Source organism: Lathyrus oleraceus, chromosome 7 (assembly GCF_024323335.1).
Source record: "Lathyrus oleraceus cultivar Zhongwan6 chromosome 7, CAAS_Psat_ZW6_1.0, whole genome shotgun sequence".
Lineage (NCBI taxonomy): Eukaryota > Viridiplantae > Streptophyta > Magnoliopsida > Fabales > Fabaceae > Lathyrus > Lathyrus oleraceus.
Genome location: NC_066585.1, coordinates 193,275,823 through 193,297,195, shown reverse-complemented (window position 1 = coordinate 193,297,195; position 21,373 = coordinate 193,275,823). Strand labels below are relative to the sequence as shown.

General features: G+C 37.0%; 1 protein-coding gene across 1 annotated transcript; it reads left to right on the top strand.

Moving 5' to 3' along the window:
- The first annotated feature begins 5,291 nt into the window (after window positions 1-5,291).
- On the top strand, window positions 5,292-7,026 carry LOC127100419 (uncharacterized). Its single transcript, XM_051037572.1, has 5 exons — window positions 5,292-5,542; window positions 5,645-5,859; window positions 5,988-6,155; window positions 6,250-6,485; window positions 6,605-7,026. Exons 1-5 carry the CDS (start codon window positions 5,473-5,475, stop codon window positions 6,849-6,851), a joined length of 936 nt encoding a protein of 311 aa, XP_050893529.1. The 5' UTR covers window positions 5,292-5,472; the 3' UTR covers window positions 6,852-7,026.
- The last annotated feature ends 14,347 nt before the right edge of the window (window positions 7,027-21,373 follow it).

The window sequence follows — 21,373 nt, the reverse complement described above, 5'->3', positions numbered from 1 at the left end:
GGAAATATGCCAGACCCTGAAGATGGTCAAAGCTCTGGAGGAAGTCAACCATCTGAAGCTAGAAACTCTGAAGCTCAAGACTCTGAACAAGTTCAGAGACCACAAAGAATCAGAAACATCCCCAGAAGATATGCAGAATTTGACATGCTGAAAGACACTGAAGTAGACTCTGAAGGAGAAGTTATTCAGTGTGCCATGTTAGTAGACTCTGAACCCATAAGTACAGAAGAGGCTCTTAAGCAGAAGCTCTGGCTGAAGGCCATGAAAGAAGAACTTGATGCTATAGAGAGAAACAAGACTGGAAGTTCTGAACAAGAGATAGCCAAGTTCAAGAAAGTTCTGATGAATGAATTCGAAATGACTGATCTAGGCAAAATGACATACTTTCTAGGGATGGAGTTCAGATACTCTGAGAAAGGTATTATTTTGCATCAGCTCAAGTATGAATTAGAACTTCTGAAGAGATTTGATCTGAAGAATTGTAAGATTGCTGTTACTGCATGCCAAGCTGTGTGGATTCTGAATCTATTGCAGGATCTGAAGATTAAAGTAAACAAACCTCTGAAGCTGATGATTGACAACAAGTCTGCAATCAATCTTTCCAGAAACCCAGTGTTGCATGGGAGAAGCAAGCACATTGAGACCAAGTATCATTTTCTGAGACATCAAGTTCAAAGGGGAGTGTTAGAAGTTGTACACTGCAGCACTCAGAAGCAGTTGGCAGATGTTCTGACGAAAGCTATCAAGACTGATCAATTTCTCAGATTAAGGGATGGAATTGGTGTTACAAGTTTTGATGGAATATGAATTAAGGGATGGTATTAGATTTAATTATTAGATTTAATTCATATTTAAGTTTGTTAGATATTAGATTTAAATATTAGATTTGATTCATATTTAAGTTTGTTAGATATTAGATTTAAATATTAGATTTGATTCATATTTAAGTTTGTTAGAGGCTTATAAATAGGGTGTCAATCATTGTAACTTTTAATCCTTTTTGTAGTCGTCATTCTCTGAATAAGAATATTTCCATTCATCATATATTCTACCTTTGCACCAACAATAGGTCTTGTGAAGATGTTTGTGTTGAATATAACGAAGATGAGAATGATTTTGTGGATGTTTTGCTTTCACTTCAAAAAACTAATTCTAATGGCTTCCAAATTGATAGAACTTCAATTAAGGCTTTGATGTGATAAGTAACAATATCATTTATTTATATTTTATATAAAAAAACTAATTCTAATGGCTTACAAATTCTAGGACATGTTTGTTGTTGGAACTGACACTACGCACACAGTTCTAGATGGACAATGACAGAACTTTTAAGAGACCAAACAACGATGCATAAATTTCAAGATGAGGTGAGTACTGTGGTTGGTAACAAAACTCATGTAACTGAAGAGGATTTGGTTAAAATGAACTACTTGAAAGCGGTGATCAAAGAAACACAAGTATGGAGGATATCCAATTAGATGGATATGAAATTGCAGCTGGAACACAAGTAATAGTTAATGCTTGGGAAATTGCAAGATACCCTTCAAGTTGGGATGAACCTCTAGAGTTTAAACAGAAATGTTTATGAATAGTTCAATAGATTTTAAAAAGGGAAAAATACAATAGTTTGGATGTTGGAAAAATATGATACCCTACAAGATATTCCCACTCCCTCTTTCCACATACCAAATCCAAACACCTATATCTAACCAAATCTCTTATTTACAACTCGGATTAACTATTATGGAACGAGTTAAAAGAGAAAAATATGGAACGAGTTAAAAGAGAAAAATATGATAATCTATAACTCTCTAACTATGAGGCATAAAAGGAAGAAATGTTTAAGATGATAAGTCGACATAAAAACTATAATGATACCCCGAAGGACTCAATGATGGAAAAAGTAATCATTTATCGAATATGTAATGTTTGTTCTGAAGATTTGTTTATTAGAGACAACTTAATTTTGTTTGAACATGTTTTGTATAATATTTTATTTTGTTGTTTTATATACCATATAATTTTATTATTGAGCCCTACAAAGTATCGATGTGTATTACGAGGTATCATTTCACCTTATGGAGGTGTTTCATATTTCATCACACCAGGAAAATCTAATTTCAACATAATGCCCATTCAACTCTCCAATGATAAATCGCTTGCTCATTATTTAATAAAAAAACATGAATATAATTGTATGATATCACCAAATTTTATTGTTGCAACAATCATGACTGCAAATTGTATGAGATTTTAGTAGAGTCTTCTTCAATAATAAGACAAGTGTTTCTTTCATATGCCTTCCATAAATTGGCCCAAGTTTTTTTTTGGAAGCGGCTTGAAAAATATAAATCTTTTGAACTAGTATCTAATTCACTTATATGTCTCACCAATTCAAGTGTATCCTTAAAAATAGAAATAGTAATTCAAAACATGAGGTAAGTTTTCTTTCGTATGCATATATGCATGATCATTGATCATTATCATTACAATTGAAACAATTAATACACGTAAAACATGAAAAAAGAAGATTTTGTAGGTTCATCTATAAATACTATTGAAGGATTAGATAGAAGTCATGCTGATAATGTTAATCTTTTATGTTGCTCGGTAGATAAGTCATTTTGACTAGCGATACCAACTAAATTATCCTTTATATCATCAAGCTTTATTGTTTCAAGAACTTGTTCAACAAGTTTATGCATAATAGATACACACAGACAAGTCACTACAGTTATAAGATAAGAATCCCATACCCTTTTTATAGTTAAAATAAATCTCACTTGGGAACTGTAACCAAGTTGAACATCATACATACTCTTCAACAGTATTATTTGGAGAATGTGTGTCATTCTGCTTATTGTAACCTAGAATTCTTACAAATGTCTTTTGTACTTTAGGGTACCTTCCAATTCTTATATCTCCTTCAATGATACCTTCAATTTTTATTCCTAAAATGATGTTTGTGAGTGTTGTCTTCTTTGCTCTACAGATTCCCATTAGTGAAGTAAGGAATCTTAACCTAAATGCTTTTGTTATATGGCAAAGCAATTGTATATTTTTCTCATTGGAATCGTGTTTTTATACCACCTAAATTTTGCATAGGAAAAAAGTGCAACTGCTTGAAGGTTTCTACCCAGATAGGGGTTTCTTGGCCTCGTTCCTTCAAGGGTTGTGGCATGTAGTTTTTTTCATAGGGTCTCGCTTGACGTATTTATCTCTCCCACGTGTCGGGCATATCATCGACTTTCCATCTTTTGAAATAAGATCTCTCGCGTGTCCCACATGATTGTATGAGTTTAACCCTTGACCATTAGAATATGTTGGGCCACAATCGTTCTAATATATGGACCTTGGACTACAATACTTATGTGATGGTTAAACCTTGACAAAAATAAGGGTCAAGTTATATGATATAATTGCAAATATAGTATTGTGTGATGGATCATCATGAGGGGGGAAACATAAACATTGGATCAAACACTCATCTAAAGCTTAAAGACTCATCCAGCAAGTGAGAGAGGCGTCACATATTCACCTAAAACCTTAAGGTGATAGGTGTATGGATCCTCTCACTTATAAAGTGTTCAACCTCCACTTTTCTAAGTAATATGGGATTTAGAACTCACACTTATTTCTCAACACAACTCACATTTATTTCTCAACAATCTCCCTCTCAAGTGTGAGTTCATCCACTATGATCTCCCTCAAGTGGAAGCTCTTTCATCCATATGCGTGTACCACTGTTAAGAGACACATTTATCTCGTTGTGGGCACTTCAACGAAACACGTCGTCGGACCACCGTGTCAGGAAGACTTTCGACACAAGGAGTCAATCCCTTACTCGAACCATCGACTCTGATATCACTGATGAGTCATCATGAGGGAGAAACATACACATTTGGTCAAACACTCACCTGAAGGTCAATTACTCACTCAAACAATTGAGATATTCACCAAAAAATTTAATGTGATAGGTGTATGAGACTGTTCACTTATAAAATGCTCAACCTCCACTTTTCTAAACAATGTTGAATTTAGAACTCACATTTGTTTCTCAACACAATTCACATTTATATCTCAACAACGTTATCTCAAAAGATATAAAACTAGTAAATTACAAGTAATAATGATAGCTGAGACAAAATCATTTTTAAAAATATTTGAAAATATATGAAGTTTGTAAAACGGTTTGTATTATGTGGGATAGGGATTCTCTCCCATAAAGTTTCCATTGGACCCTATCCAATTATAATCTATTCCATTTGAAATTGCCTTTAATTTTTGTGAATGAAAAATGAGGGGTTGGATTTCAATGACTTTAACCCGCCAACTACATCGTGACTTTACCTCACATTATCTCTTACAACACTCTCTCTCATTTTAAGTTTTATTATTATTATTTTATTCGGAAAAAATGTTAAAATTTGTTTGAAGTCATCAAAATCACACCTCCTCAAAATTACTGAATTCTTTTTTAAAAATGAGTGGATAAGATTTCACTACAGAAAAATGTCAATATATATAGAATATCATATATGCATTATTTAGTACTTTGAAGATTATTCACACTTATTACAAACAAATGATCATTAAAAAAATTAAAACTACTGGGCACATGATTACAAAAGATCTTTTAAGACACTGATGAATATTCTTGATGGTGATCAGTGACAATAACTAGAATCAACTTGGTACTAGATTATTTTAGAATCATATTCTGCATACGATCCAGTATATTTTGTGATGTGCATAATTTATCCAATTACTAAAGTATATGAATATCTTTTGTATTCTTTTTCTATCCAATGAGGAATAACTTATGTAATCTATGTAATAATTTCAATATCAAATTGTGTATATCAGGTGTCCAAACACTTCATCAATATATAGAGAGAGATATTATGGTAGCACCAAAAGTCTATCGCTATAAATTATTTCTATTTTTAAATTTAATACAAACAAAAGTGAAATATAGAGATTATGTAATAATAGTATATTGTTTGTATCACTAATATAGTTCAATTCAATGAAAACCTAAAAATTACATTTAAGAGAAATATTTTACGAGATAAAAAAAATCATTTGACCATAAGTTAGAATTGTTAAGTCTGATTTTTTTTTATTATCAAGTTTGATTTTTTTTCTTTTCTTTACAATAAGGGGACGTCAAATAAACCTCGATTATTATCTTTGGAATTTTGGTCCAGTTTCAAACTTGCCATAGACTCCCTCCTTCACTAAGTTAGTGATTTTTTTATATTTTTATTAAAGTATTTCTAGAAATAAAAATAATATTAATCAAAGGATAGAATTAAAAAAAATCCATTAAAATTGAGATGAATAATTCATTTTAATATACATTTTTCTTAATTACTAGTAGTAGGAAAGAGGGAGTAAAATAGTGGACATCAGTTTAGAAGAGTAGTTTGAGTTCAGTTAAGAGTCCAGACACGAAACACACTGTAATCGATGGAAGAAATTGAACACAAGTTCGTGAATGTAGGAGCTCTCAAACTTCACATAGCTGAAATTGGAACCGGTAAGACAAAATTCAATCAAATCCAATCCAATTCAGTGAACTGTTTCAATTCTTTGTCGTCTTCTGAACCAGCGTCAACCACCTTTCTTTTGTATCTTTCAGGTCCAAACGTCGTCGTATTCCTCCACGGCTTCCCTGAGATATGGTACTCATGGCGCCACCAGATGAAAGCCCTCGCCGCTGCCGGATTCAGAGCTATCGCTCCCGATTACAGAGGCTACGGCCTTTCCGATCCGCCATCCGAACCCGAAAAGACCACCTTCTCTCATCTTCTCGACGACCTCCTCGCAATTCTAGATGCTCTTTCTCTTTCTAAGGTACACTCTTTTCTCTCTCTTGATTTTAGATCCATTGAATAATTGATTGATGTATCTGTGTCGGGTTGCAATTAATCCCTATCATGCTATCATATAGTTATAATAATGCTGAATTGATTATACAATAGGTGTTCATCGTTGGAAAAGATTTTGGAGCTCGTCCTGCATATTTGTTTTCCATTCTGCATCCGGAAAGAGTCTTGGGAGTTATCACTTTGGGAGTTCCATATGTTCCACCACGCCCGGCTGCGTATCATAAAGTCCTCCCCGAAGGTTTCTACATTTTGAGATGGGCGGTAAATCTAATTTCCGTTTACCTCTCAGCCATATCATTTCCCGGTAATATCAAACAACTTTATTTCTGTCTATATGTATGTATGTACTTGTCAGAAACCAGGAAGGGCGGAGGCTGATTTTGGACGCTTTGATGCAAAAACTGTTGTTCGAAATGTTTACATCCTTTTCTCCAAGACTGAAATACCAATAGCGGATGAAAACCAGGAGATCATGGATTTGGTTGAACCTGATACCCCTCTTCCGTCTTGGTTCACTGAGGAGGATCTTGCAACATACGGAGCTTTGTATGAAAAATCTGGATTCCAAACTGCATTGCAGGTTCCATACAGGTGCTACAGTTTTCTTTTGTTCCCATTTTCTGTCAGCAAAATGATGCTAATGTTGCTATAAAGCGTGATCAGTGATCACTATTGTTCGTGAATCGTGATTGTTTTGCTTGCATTTGCAGATCATTTGGTGAAGACTTTAACTTGCCGGATCCTGTAGTCAAAGTTCCAGCACTCCTGATAATGGGTGGAAAGGACTATGTTTTCAAGTTCCCAGGGATTGAGGATTTAACAAAGGGTGAAAAGGCCAAAGAGTTTGTTCCTAATCTGGAGATTACATTTATTCCAGAGGGAACCCATTTTGTTCAAGAACAATTTCCTGAACAGGTGAATCAGCTTATCCTTGCCTTCCTTGCCAAGCACACTTGATTTGTGGTGGAAGCTTAGTAATATTTTGTGGTTTATGGTGAAATAAATGCCAAGGCATTGGCATTGGCAATAGTCATCTATAATGTTGGAATTAACTTCATCTTAAATTGGATCACCCTTGACATTTTGGATTTTGCTTTGATAGAATGGAATAATATAATACACTTGTGATTCACTTGGGTTATTAAACTGTGATTTTGCATTACGGAATTATTTTAATTCAATCATGTTTCTCGTTGTGCACAACAATTCTCATCCCTTACAAGAATTATGAAACACAGTATCAATCTGGGAATCCTATTTAGGATTATTAGTCTCATAACTAAGGCTTTTTTTCAAATTAAGAAAAGATGTTCAATCAAATTAAAAAGTATCAACCATGTTAAAGTTTGATTGACAAGAGTGAAGTGAAGGTATGCGCACATCAAATCTGCGACGTTTGGAATGAATGTTTGGATTGCGTTTAATCAAACATAAGCCATGCATAAATTGAATTAGGTGCATACATAAATTTAACTTAACATACTTATGTTGTCTTAGTCCGTCCAAGTTTGTAATCTCTTATATTTTTGTTTGTATGTAAATTAAAATCATGGAAAACTAGTGAATTGAACTAACATGATATCTAAATTTAAAATCGAAAGAATCACATACATGATTGTTTTCCTTTTGCATGATAATAGTAATGTAATAGTAATCCTTCCAACTATGAAACTATTTTTATTGGGCAAACTAATCTTAGGTATCATTCTTTAATCTCTTATAGATAAATTTTGTCAAAATCTTGGAAATCATGTTATAAAGAGCTATTGAAAGGAAGTTAGAGGGTTTTTTAAGGATCAACACATTTGAATATAATTAATTGAATGTTGTTAACATCGGCAATGGTCTCTAGGCTAAAAATGTCTTTTTGACAAAATCAAATATTAAAGAATAAAAAATATTCCATATTTCTTGAACAAATCGGAAGGGGTGAAAATCAAAGATTTAAAAACCAAGAGTATCCTTATTTTACTTGACTCTTTACTTCAATGAGTTTTTTTTCCTTTATGCACCATCTCCTGTAATAATCCATAAGAACAAAATTAACATAAGCAAAATCATGTCATATCATTATCTATATATATAATAAATAAGTAGGTCATGTATTATAGTATATACGATACTCTTTAAGAATGTGAATGATGTAAGAATAAGATGTGAGTCACTAAACCAATTATTCGGAATATTTGTCGAAATGATTAGGTTAAGTATTTTAGAAACAAATACTTAGGGTCTGTTTGAATCTCATCTCAATTTTAATTTTTAAAATTTGTTTTACAAATCTATTTTGCAAATTTATTTTTAAGAAAAAGAAAAAAAACTTATTTAGTAATTCAATTTTTGAAAACTATTTTAAAAATTAAAAAGTGAAAAAATATGTTTGATAGTATAATTAGTAAAAATTGTTTTCTTTTGAAATTGAACAATATAGCTTGTTTGATAATCTATATTTTAAAAATCAGTTTTATTAAATAAAAATAATTGTGATATATTTTTTGAAAATAAAAATTCAGCTAATATACATTTAAATATTTTTAATAATTAATGATAAAATATACAATTCATTTAATGTATAAAAATTGTATTTGAGTGTTGGTTTGAATATATATATATATATATATATATATATATATATATATATATATATATATATATATATATATATAATTCATTTAATGTATAAAAATATACAATTCTCATAATGAGGATTAATTAGAGAGAGAATAATTGGAACTTTTTTTCAAAATAACCAATTTTTTCAAAAAAAATCGAAAATAACCAAGTATCCAAAAAAAATACCAAAATAACCGAGTTTGGTAGAGGATGCGACATATGAATTGACGCATCCCCACATTGTAAAGAGGAGGCGCCAATAGCATTGGCACTTGCATTGGGCTCCTCATGAGGAGACGCCAATGCTAGTGGCGTCTGCATTAAGCCTCATGAGGAGGCGCCAATGCTAGTGGCGCCTGAGTGTGTTTTGGTTGGTGGGCGCCAATTCATCTGGCGCCTGCATGTGATGGTCACGTAGGCGTCAATCCCTCAGGCGTCCACGTGTTTTGTACAATGGATGTTCCGTCTCTATAAATACCACGCCTTGGATACAATATTTTCACTCAAACTCATCTCCTAATACCATAATTTGTCTAGTTCAACCATCAATTTTAATTCTCTTTGTTTCAACAATGTCTGCATACATTTAGAAACGAAATGCTGATGTAATATTTTCTGCCGTTGCGGCTCCGATACAGGTCCGACTTTGGAACACGGATACGTTTGAACGTCTTAATCGGACGTTGTACCGTTGGTTAGAGGGAGAAATTGGAGAGGGTGAACAGATTAGAAGAATACAATGGCTTGTGTCCACGTTCAACCAACACGGAGAAGTGCACGAATGGATGGATATTAAGACCGACCAAGACGCTCGTAGGATGATGCATTACATGTTCAAAACTGTTTTGATGGTTGTAATCGCATAGTTTTTGTATTCTAGTTGTTTTAATTATTTGTGTTATTTTTTATGTAATGGTATTTTCGTCACAGACAATGTAATTGTTTATGTAATTGTTTGGGTTACTATGTTGCACTATTTTGTTTATGTAATTGTTTGGGTTACACTATATTGCAATAAATTTAGTTTTTCATATATTGCAATAGAGGTACATGTAAATTTATCTGGTTGTGCTCGTTCCAACACTAGGACAGTTATTACAATTGTGACCTGGTTGACGGCATGAACTACATAGTCTAACCATTTTGTTCGCAGTATCCATTTCGGTTCGAATCCGGGTGCTGTTAGGGCGACCCTTTTTCTTCCTTCGCATAACTTCGTTGTGTCAGACGATGTCCCCTTGATATTCTTGCCAATAATCCTCTTTGGCCACTACCGAAAAACTAATTTTATAAACATTTGAAAGGCTGGCGACTTTGTAAACTTCAGATAGCAAGTAGGATGGATCCCTTCGAACCTTTGAGCATGCTGTAATGACATGGGAGCAGGAGGTACGAAAGGCTTGGAACCTTCCGCAGTCGCACCAACCTCTATCTAGTTCGACTATGTATTGTCCCATTGGGATGACCTCATTGTGATCCATGGACTTGGCAACACTAAACCAACCTTTAGTTCGGTCAAATACCATAACCACCTGTGTGTTTGCTTTGGCAGTTTCATGTCTAATGAATTTCATTGAAGCATCACTGAACAACTGTCCAGATTGCAACACTCAACTCCATTTTGAGCGTCTGGTTTCAAACAACGCTCCTAGCCTGAAATATATAGCCTGCACCAAAGCGGTTATTGGTAGGTTACGAATGCCTTTGAAGACAGAGTTCATTGATTCCACAAGATTTGTTGTCATGTGGCCCCAACATTGACCGTTGTCGTATGCCCTAGTCCACTTCTCCAACAGAATACTATCGATCCACCGTACCGCATCTTCGTTTGACAATCTTATTTCCTCGCGATAGTGTTTGAAAGAAGGTTCTGATAATGCGTAACCTGCATTGACAACCTTCTTACGCAACGTCTTATCTTTGATTTCCCGCATGAAATTCTGAGCAATATGTCTAATACATAACACATGCGTCAAAGGAGGATTTTGCCAGTCATTGTCAATGTTATTATATGCACTGATGATTGAGGGGTGTCTATTAGAGATCAAACACAAGTTAGGCTGAGGTGCAACGTGCAATCGGAGATTTCTTAGGAAAAAACTCCATCCCTCAGCAGTTTCCCCTTCAACTAGGGAAAAGGCGATTGGAAAAATATTGTTGTTCCCATCTTATGCCACTGCCATCAGTAACGTTCCTTTGTATTTTCCATACAACCATGTACCATCAATTTGTATAATTGGTTTACAGAAAGGAAAACCTATGATACATGGTTGATACGCCCAGAATAAATGGTGAAATATTATATTTTCAACAGCACACGTACCATCTGGTGTATAGGCGGGAAATGTTTCCATCTTGACAATTGTCCTGGGAGCATATTGTTTTAGAGCCAACAGGTATTTTGGAAGTTGTTTGTAAGACTCCTCTCAATTGCCAAACACTTTTTCAACAGCTTTTGATCTAGCTATCCATGCCTTCCTATATGATGGAGTGTACTCGTACTCTGCCCTAATATGCGAGATTATTATACTCACCTTTAACGACGGATTGTCGTTAATGACAGACAATATTTCATCGCATATTAGCTGAGAGCTTAATTTATGATGATCCTGCATTGGGTTTGTCAGCATGCATGTGTGATCTGGACCCATTGATCCAATCTCCCAAGACTCGCTCCTCTTCCGGTACGAAGCTGACAACCTAAAAAGGCAGTGCTCATTCGGACAATAAACTTTATACCTCGATGCGTCAGTTCTGTCAACTCTGAAATCAGCTGATAGTTGCATGTGGAATTTCTTAATGGCTTTTAAACATTCCACTTTTGTGCGAAATGTGTCTCCTTGTTTCAGAGATCCTTGCATCTGCACGTAAGGATTGTACCATACATCTGCCGAAGGTTCATCTGAACCTAAATTTAACCTTGTGATGTGTTGGGGTGGGCAGTATACATGACTTGCTGGTATTGGCTCCTCTTCCTCTTCAGCTTTCACCATTGAATCAACCATGATCTCAGGCTCCTCTTCTTCATCGTTTGGAACATTCACCTCAGCTTGTTCGTCATCAGTCTCACAAAACACTTGTGACTGATCAATGTACTGAGACATCTGTTGTTGATGTGGTAATATATACAACTCTATATCGTTGTAACCGGATTGTTCGTGACTGACAAACATATGTTAAACATCATCATCATCTCGAATCTTCTCCTGATAAAATTTTACCTGGTTTTCTGCAAACCAAACCGGATTTTTATAGATGATCTGACCCACATTACTGCACTGCAATTTCTTTTCTATTCTTTATTTCAGATGTGAAAAATTTGATCGTCCATTTATTGTAAGCCGAGTCACCTCTGTGTTTCGAAAACAAAAATCGAACAACTGATGATCAAATATTTCACCTTCGACATGGGCACTGATCATGTAATGTTGTGTGGAAGACATTTTGTTGAAATATTAAATATGTGGATAGCTTGAATGGAATTGAATGCATTGCTAAGTTGTTCATCTGCACAACATAAATAGCTTGGTCATTGCTAAGTTGGTCGTTGCATTGATTACTTGGTCATTGTCTGTACAGACTTGACCATGCATGCAGTAGAAGGAATCCAGCATGCAGAGAAAAGAGTGACAAGAATATACATGCGTCAGGGAATCGAAGAATCTCTGAGCTCTGTGCCCTAAGATTCCAACCTATGGGCCCACTCCCTAGGCGCCATAAAGTAACTGAGGCGCCAAAGGGTTAGGCGCCTCTTCACACAAACTTGCCTTAGGCGCCACTAGGAAGGGCGCCCCTTCCAATTGCCCTACACTAAGGCGCCAAGAGGAAGGGCGCCTCTTCCTTGCATGTGAGAATTCACATGTAGGCGCCAAGAGGAAGGGCTCCTCTTCCCTTGCATGTGCTTTCTTCACATGAACCAAGAAGAGATTCCTCACATGTTAGCTTTGTCTCACATTCTGAATTTTGTCATTCCCTTGTCTCCTCTTGCCATTCCATGCAACCAATCACACTCTTTTTAGGTTGCAAACCTACTCACTCATTCATCTATAAATAGCCTCTCATATCAACAATATCAAATCATCTTCATCAATACTAAATTATATTCTTCTACCACACTTCTTTCATCTACCAAACGCAAGCTTTGAAAATTCAAATCATGTCTTTGTTGACTATGGGCGATGAACACAGAGGCACAATCGAGAATATCTCGACATTTTTATGTTATCTCTCTCTTTTAACTTTTTATGTTTTTTGTGTTATACCTTTATTATCTCTCTCTTTTTAGTTTCTATTTTTGTCTTACTTCTTATAGATATCCTTTTTGTGTTATAACTTTGTTATCTCTCTCTTTTTAGTTTCTATTTTTGTCTTACTTCTTATAGATGTGTGTTTGTTGAGTATGTGTTTCTTCTTCTAATTGTATTTTCTTACTTTTTTGTTATTAGGATCCGAAGCGGTTTAGATGTCGTGTACATGAATATGTACCCCACGATCCTTTAATAGAACCATATATTAGAGGATGTGGATTTGGAAATCTACTAAACATTGTTTCTGAAATTCTAGTTATCAGACTTTCGATGTCACACGGGTTGTTATGACATCCAATTCTACGCAGACAAGAATTATGCAGAACTTAAAAAGTAAGTGCAGTAAATAACACAAGTAATTGTTTACCCAGTTCGATCCAACATGACCTACGTCTGGGGGCTACCAAGCCAGGGAGGAAATCCACTATTAGTAGTATTAATTCAGACCTTAAACCAACTCTTTAACCCTATCACTTAATACCTACCCAATGCAATTTCAATCTTACATTAAGATCAGAGTTCCTACTCACTCCCCCTCAATCACCTCAGTGATTACAACCTTTAATTAAGATTAAAGATAATTGTGAAGTCACACTTCAAACAACTCTTGATTGTGCTTAACAGCTTTAATCAAGATACACAGCACTCACGCTTAAAAGCTTAGAGTGACACAACACTTACAACTCAATGAACACCCTATACCAATGCAATCATCTCAGTGATAATAGCTTGGCTTACAAGTTACGTCTAATACAAGACACACAAAAATACAGCAGTGAAGTAAATTGGACAAATAAAATCTTCACGCCTAAAAACCCCTAATTCTGAAAGAAGGATTGCCATCCTTTTATATTGCAGCACTTAGGCCTTGTACTTGTATTTTCCTGAATTTAAGGTCACGCGAGTTCCCCTAAGTTCCACATCTAGGTTACTAACAAATAGGCTATTTGTTAGGTTCATTAATTGTAGCTTAGTTGTTGGTTTCCTGGATTTTAGCTCAGCTGTTTCCTGAAGAATAACCTGAGAAAAATGTTGAAACAGAAAAACTAAACAACCTACAATTTAGCATACGCTGTCAGGAATAAATGTCACAACATTCAGTTTGACGTCCAAAACATAGACCATATGCTAAGTCTGTTTTTCCTGAAAACAGACTGTACAAATTTGTTGTACTGTACATAACCAATCTGTCCATACTTCAGTATCAGCGTACATTAATAAATGTCAAAGCATCCAATTTGACATTCACACATAGAGCCTTACATCAGGTCTGTTATCCTCTTGATAAGCAGACTGAGCTGCATACTGAAATGTAGCAGAAAACCAATCTTCCTATTGTTCAGTATATGCTGTCAATGATGAATGTCATAACATCCAGTTTGACATTCAGACAGTAGGCCTTATGTCAGGTCTGTTATTTCCTTGATAGACAGACTGAAAATAAATACTGAGTTATAGCAGAACACTAACTGTTCTATTCCTCAGAATCTGCTGACAGGGATGAATGTCATAACATCCAGTTTGACATTCAATAAATCCTGTATTAGCTAAACCTGCAGTATACTTCTCAGAATGTCATGACATCAGCCAAGACATCAGAGTACAGCTAGATATTCTAACATACAATGCAGTCAAACAAACATCTCCACAGCATGTCATGACATCAGTCAAGACATTAGAATCCAGCTAGTGTTTTACCATACAATGCAGCCAATTAAACATCTACAAACTCCCCCTTTGGCAAATTTTTGGCTAAAACACTTTGGTCTCACAACAGAGTCCATAGCAGCGGAAATCTCACATCTAGCAGGAAATTAACCTAGCTAATACACTCAGAGTAGCAGCACACTCACACACATGGAAGTTAAATAAAAACTTCACATATCAGCACACATACAGAAGTTAAATAAAAACTTCTAATTGCAGCACACATACAGAAGTTAAATAAAAACTTCTAATTGCAGCACACATAAACACACTCACACTCATGGAAGTGGAACATCAGCTGCAGCACAACCTCTGGATTAGAGGATCTTGAATATCTGTCCTGAATATCTATTTAGCAAAACAATCTGTTGTCCTAGGGCATTACAGGTGTTACTCCCCCTTTTTGTCAAAAATGTTGCCAAAGCAACACTTTAAATTACAGGCCAACATAACATAAACAGAATTACACACAAATGACAGAATTACAGAAAATGATTTATTCATCAGCCTCATCATTAGTGCCATCATCAGAACTGGCCTCCTCCTCACCCTTTGAGCTTTGCCTTGCAGCTCCATCTGTATCCTCCGCTAACATCTCCAATTGAATAATCAGTTTTTCCAAAGTGAGCTTCCTAGCCTCCAGCTCTTTGCAAGTCTCTCTGAGCACAGCAATGACAGCAACTTTATCTGGTTGGTTGCCAACATTGGATGTTTCTCCAGTTGTCATGATAATGTCAGGGACATGCTTACCCAGGAACAGTTTGTAATTGAAGGCCAACGGACTCTCTCTTCTTTTCACAAAGTCATTGTTTGTCAAGATGTTTGGGAATTGATTCAGCACAATGCCACATATGAGAGAAGGAAAGGCTATAGGTCCCTTCACACTGAAACTCCCAGCATGTTTCATGGTCTGATCAAAGATGTAGGTTCCATAGTCAAACTTTGCCTTGGTTCCAACAGCATAGATGAACTTTCCAAGCATCACAGACACAGTTGACTTGTGATTTGTGGGCACCCAGTTGGCAGCTCCAACTTTGTGTAGCATATCATACTTCACACTGAGTTGGCTGGCCACCAGCTTACCTTTAAGAGGCCACTTCCTGACTTGATTTGCAGTGATGACTTGACAGATTCTGTTGTCAGTCACTTCAAGCTCTGGTTGCACTACATCAGCTCTTCCCAAATACAGATTGATTACTGAGGGAGAGAAGTTCACACACTTGCCTCGCACATAGACCTTTCTGAATTCTCTGGACTTCCCATCTGCACATTCCTCGGACACATTGACAATGAACTCCTTCACCAAAGTCTCATAGCATTTTGGGAGTTGAGTTACAGTTCTCATTAGCCCTGCCTCTTTAATAAGGTCCACAATCTCCTTACACTCTAGGGCATTCTGAGCTAGTTCCCTCTCCAAGGCCAACCTCTTGTGATAGACATACTTCCACCTGTTCACACTAGAGGCAAAATGGAATGACACATTGTCAATAGGTACCTCTGGAACACTAGCAGCAAGCTTGCTAGTGGTTGGCTTCTTCTTAGACAGAGATGTTGTGACATCACATGGGACATCTGAATCAGACTCCATCACAACAGTCTTGGTCTTCATTTTCTTGGGCACCTCTTTGCTCTAAGATTTTGCAGGTCCATGTCCTTTCCTTTTGAGGGAACTCTCTGTCACCTTTGGATTGGGAGAAGTTGCCACATCAACCTCCCTTGTTGGGGACCTCTGCACCACAGTCTTCTTCTCTCTCCTAGTCCTAACCCTTTTGGCTATGCTAGGGACAACTGAGGTCAACAGTTCATTATCAGAGAACTCTTCCAGATTCACTGTGTCAGCATTAGGGTTGTCACTGACATCTTGAGTGACACAGACCTTCTCACCTCTCACATTGTCTGAGGGTTTGTCAATTTTTGACCCCTCATGAGCATCAGGTTGCTCAGCATTGTCAGAGACATTCTTTCTTAACACGACTGCGTTTTCTTGACATGCAACATTATCAGGTATGATCGTGTTTAGGGGAACTGAGACCCCGGGAACCTTATGATTACCATATAGAATTCCAGTTACCAAGGTTGCAATGGAATTGTGAACATACCTTGAACCTTCTCTGGTTTGTTCATCAAGCGCGAACGCTGAGGAGAATCCGGAGACCGTTTCTTTAGGTCTTCTTGCATGGGAAGAAGTTGCAGCGTCAGAAACAGGATCCTCCCGGTTAGGGTTGCAAGACTCAGTGCTGGGGGAATCAGACATGGTCGTGTAGGAGGTTGAGTCGGATTGGTGCGACATGATGAATATCTCGGAGGAGAGTTAAACAGTTTCTTTGGAGGAAAGTTTGCAAGACTGGGAGTTGAAGCGATGGAATAGTAAACGCTTGTTGCATGAGTAATGTCTATTATTTGTTGACCACTCAGAGTGCACTATTAATTGTTTAATAAGTTGCCTTACTAAACAGTAACTAACTAACATCATTAGTTGCTATAATTTCTCAGAGGCGCACATGCCCTCTTTGCCCCTAACTTTGTCAAACTGAGTAGCACTCAATGTCATGACGTTCTGAGTGACATTGTACTCAGTCTGCATCAGGTTCATACATACCAGTGATGAACACCTACTACCAGAAGCTAGATACTTAGCTTCTGCAGTGGACAGTGATGCACACATTTGTTTATTCCTTGCTACTGCACCATTTGTATGATGACCAATAGGTGACAGTGACTCATAGCTTTCAATCATACATTTTCCACAGTCTGTTCTTTTATCCATAAGCAGATTTGGGATTCCTCTAATTGCTCCCTTGGATATGATCTTCTTCATTCCTTTTAAATGAAGTTGTCCAAGTCTTCCATGTTCCAGCTTCACTTCCTGCTCTCCCTTGGCTTCCCATAGATAACAATTATCTTTGGATCTGGCTCCTATCATCACTTCCTGATTGCAACCATTCAACACCACATATCCTCCCCTAGTGAATTGCACATGGAATCCTTGGTCACACAGCTGGCTTATGCTAATGAGATTAGCAGTTAGTCCTTTTACTAACAACATATTCCTCAGTTTTGGAACTCCAGGACAATCCAGCTTACCAACGCCCTTGACTTCTCTTTTAGCTCCATCACCAAATGTCACATACCTGGTGGCATGGGGTTGTAGATCCACCAATAAGTTGCTCATTCCAGTCATATGTCTTGAGCAGCCACTATCAAAGTACCAGTCTTGTCTGGTAGATACCCTTGGAGATGTGTGAGCTAGTTTAGCAACACATTGTTGATTCTCACTGGGGAGATTAAGCTTAGATGCCTGCTGCTTAGGTCTGACTTGAGGTGTCTGAATAGCAGCCCATTTTTGTTTCTTAATGGGGGCATTATGCTTAGAAGCCTTCTGCTTGGGTCTGGCTTGAGTAGTCTGGTTAGGATAACCATGCAGCCTGAAGCAGAAGGGTTTTATGTGGCCAAATCTACCACAGTAATGACATCTCCATCTCTGAAATTTCTTCTTCTGATGATTACTCATTCTAGTTCCCTGATGTTGAGACATCAGTTGTGACTTCTTCTTGAATTTCTGAACTTCAGCATTTGATCTTTTGAGTTCAGTTGAAGATTTCTTAACAAATCCTAAACCAGACATGGTTCCTGACTTCTGTCCCACCTTTAGAATCTATTCCAAGGTGTCAGTTCCTTTATTCAACATTCTGATGGATTTAGTTATTCATTCTAGCTTAGATGTCAGCAAAGATATCTCACCATTCAGACCATCTATGACTTTCAGCTGCTTCTGTTTCTCAGCTTCCAGCTCTTTGATGAGTTTCTTCTGCTTTTCTCCTTGGATACACACTTCTGCACTTTTAACACATATGTCTTTATATGAAGCAGCAAGTTCATCCAAGGTAAGCTCATCTCCGCTTGAGTCATCATCTGAGGCACAGACACTGGTCAGAGCAGTGACATGTTTGGCAGATTCTCCTTCAGATTCACTCTCAGAGTCTCCTTCTGACCAGGTGACAGATAGCCCTTTCTTTTGCATCTTGAGAAAGGTAGGGCATTCAGCTTTAATATAACCATACCCTTCACATCCATACACTGGATTCCCTTGCCTTGAGTGACCTTTTCTTCATATTTTGACTTTCTACTGATGTCATATGAAGAGTTCTTGACATTAGGTCCACCCTGTTGATCAACCTTCTTTATGAACTTGTTGAACTGTCTTCCAAGCATGGCTATGGCTTCTGAAATGCTTTCATTTCCTCCAATGTTTCCTTCTTCTGAATTCTCTTCAGTATTTGATACAAAAGCTATGCTTTTGTTCTTCTTTTCAGCATCCTCACATAAGCCCATTTCAAAGGTTTGGAGAGAACCAATGAGCTCATCCACCTTCATATTGCAGATATCTTGAGCCTCTTCTATGGCTGTGACCTTCATAGCAAATCTCTTTGGTAGGGACCTGAGAATCTTTCTTACAAGTTTCTCTTCAGCCATTTTCTCACCTAGGCCACCAAAGGTGTTTGCAATTTCAAGAATATTCATGTGAAAGTCATGAATAGTCTCATCCTCTTTCATCCTCAGATTTTCAAACTTGGTGGTCAGCATCTGAAGTTTGGACATCTTCACCTTGGAGGTACCTTCATGAGTTATCTTGAGGGTATCCCAAACTTCCTTAGCCAGCTCACAGTGGTGCACCAGCTTGAAGACGTTCTTACTGATTCCATTGAACAATGCATTCAAGGCCTTAGAGTTTCCAAGGGCTAATGCCTCTTGCTCCTTGTCCCACTCTTCTTCAGGAATTTGCACACTTACTCCATCTTCACCTGTCTTCGTTGGATGTTCCCATCCTTTGTTGACAGCTCTCCAGACTTTGCTATCTAGAGACCTTAAGAAGGCTATCATACGAGGCTTCCAGTCATCATAGTTAGAACCATCCAGCATGGGTGGTCTATTTGAGTGTCCTATATCCTTGTCCATGGTACTAGAAAGTAACTTCCCTAGATCTCACCCAGAAATTAACAGGCAGGGTGCCTGCTCTGATAGCAATTGAAATTCTAGTTATCAGACTTTCGATGTCACACGGGTTGTTATGCGCATACAAGAATTATGCAGAACTTAAAAAGTAAGTGCAGTAAATAACACAAGTAATTGTTTACCCAGTTCGGTCCAACATGACCTACGTCTGGGGGCTACCAAGCCAGGGAGGAAATCCACTATTAGTAGTATTAATTCAGACCTTAAACCAACTGTTTAACCCTATCACTTAATACCTACCCAATGCAATTTCAATCTTACACTAAGATCAGAGTTCCTACTCACTCCCCCTCAATCACCTCAGTGATTACAACCTTTAATTAAGATTAAAGACAATTATGAAGTCACACTTCAAACAACTCTTGATTGTGCTTAACAGCTTTAATCAAGATACACAACACTCACGCTTAAAAGCTTAGAGTGACACAACACTTACAACTCAATGAACACCCTATACCAATGCAATCATCTCAGTGATAATAGCTTGGCTTACAAGTTACGTCTAATACAAGACACACAAAAATACAGCAGTGAAGTAAATTGGACAAATAAAATCTTCACGCCTAAAAACCCCTAGTTCTGAAAGAAGGATTGCCATCCTTTTATATTGCAGCACTTGGGCCTTGTACTTGTATTTTCCTGAATTTAAGGTCACGCGAGTTCCCCTAAGTTCCACATCTAGGTTACTAACAAATAGGCTATTTGTTAGGTTCATTAATTGTAGCTTAGTTGTTGGTTTCCTGGATTTTAGCTCAGCTGTTGAATTCCTGAAGAATAGCCTGAGAAAAATGTTGAAACAAAAAAACTAAACAACCTACAATTTAGCATACGTTGTCAGGAATAAATGTCACAACATTCAGTTTGACGTCCAAAACATAGACCATATGCTAAGTCTGTTTTTCCTGAAAACAGACTGTACAAATTTGTTGTACTGTACATAACCAATTTGTCCATACTTCAGTATCAACGTACATTAATAAATGTCAAAGCATCCAATTTGACATTCACACATAGAGCCTTACATCAGGTCTGTTATCCTCTTGATAAGCAGACTGAGCTGCATACTGAAATGTAGTAGAAAACCAATCTGCCTATTGTTCAGTATATGTTGTCAATGATGAATGTCATAACATCCAGTTTGACATTCAGACAGTAGGCCTTATGCCAGGTCTGTTATTTCCTTGATAGACAGACTGAAAATAAATATTGAGTTATAGCAGAACACCAACTGTTCTATTCCTCAGTATCTGTTGACAGGGATGAATGTCATAACATCCAGTTTGACATTCAATAAATCCTGTATTAGCTAAACCTGCAGTATACTTCTCAGAATGTCATGACATCATCCAAGACATCAGAGTATAGCTAGATATTCTAACATACAATGCAGTCAAACAAACATCTCCACAGCATGTCATGACATCAGTCAAGACATTAGAATCCAGCTAGTGTTTTACCATACAATGCAGCCAATTAAACATCTACAGTTTCGTACTCGGTGGACTACAAGGTCATTCTGGCTTTGTTGGAGAGGTGGAGGAGACCTGAGACCCACACATTTCACCTTCCGATTGGTGAGTGCACCATCACACTTGAGGACGTGTGCATGTTGTTGGGTCTCCGTATAGACGGAAAGGCAGTGAATGGTCGAGTTAACCTAGACAACAATATATGCATAAATTATTGGGTGCCCCTTTGTTAGACGACGAAACTAAGGGAGACACATTCGGTCAAGCAAGGGGGCAAGATATAAATTTAAAATACCTAAAACAATATTATGCCAGTATAGTAGTGTTCGAGGATTCAACCGAGTATGAGAAAATAATAAAAGCTCGGTGT

Coding starts and splice junctions, on each gene's coding strand:
- LOC127100419 (XM_051037572.1), top strand. CDS start 5,473: ATGGAAGAAATTGAACACAAGTTCGTGAATGTAGGAGCTCTCAAACTT. Junction 5,860..5,987: donor ATGCTCTTTCTCTTTCTAAG/GTACACTCTTTT, acceptor ATTATACAATAG/GTGTTCATCGTTGGAAAAGA. Junction 6,156..6,249: donor TCTACATTTTGAGATGGGCG/GTAAATCTAATT, acceptor TGTACTTGTCAG/AAACCAGGAAGGGCGGAGGC.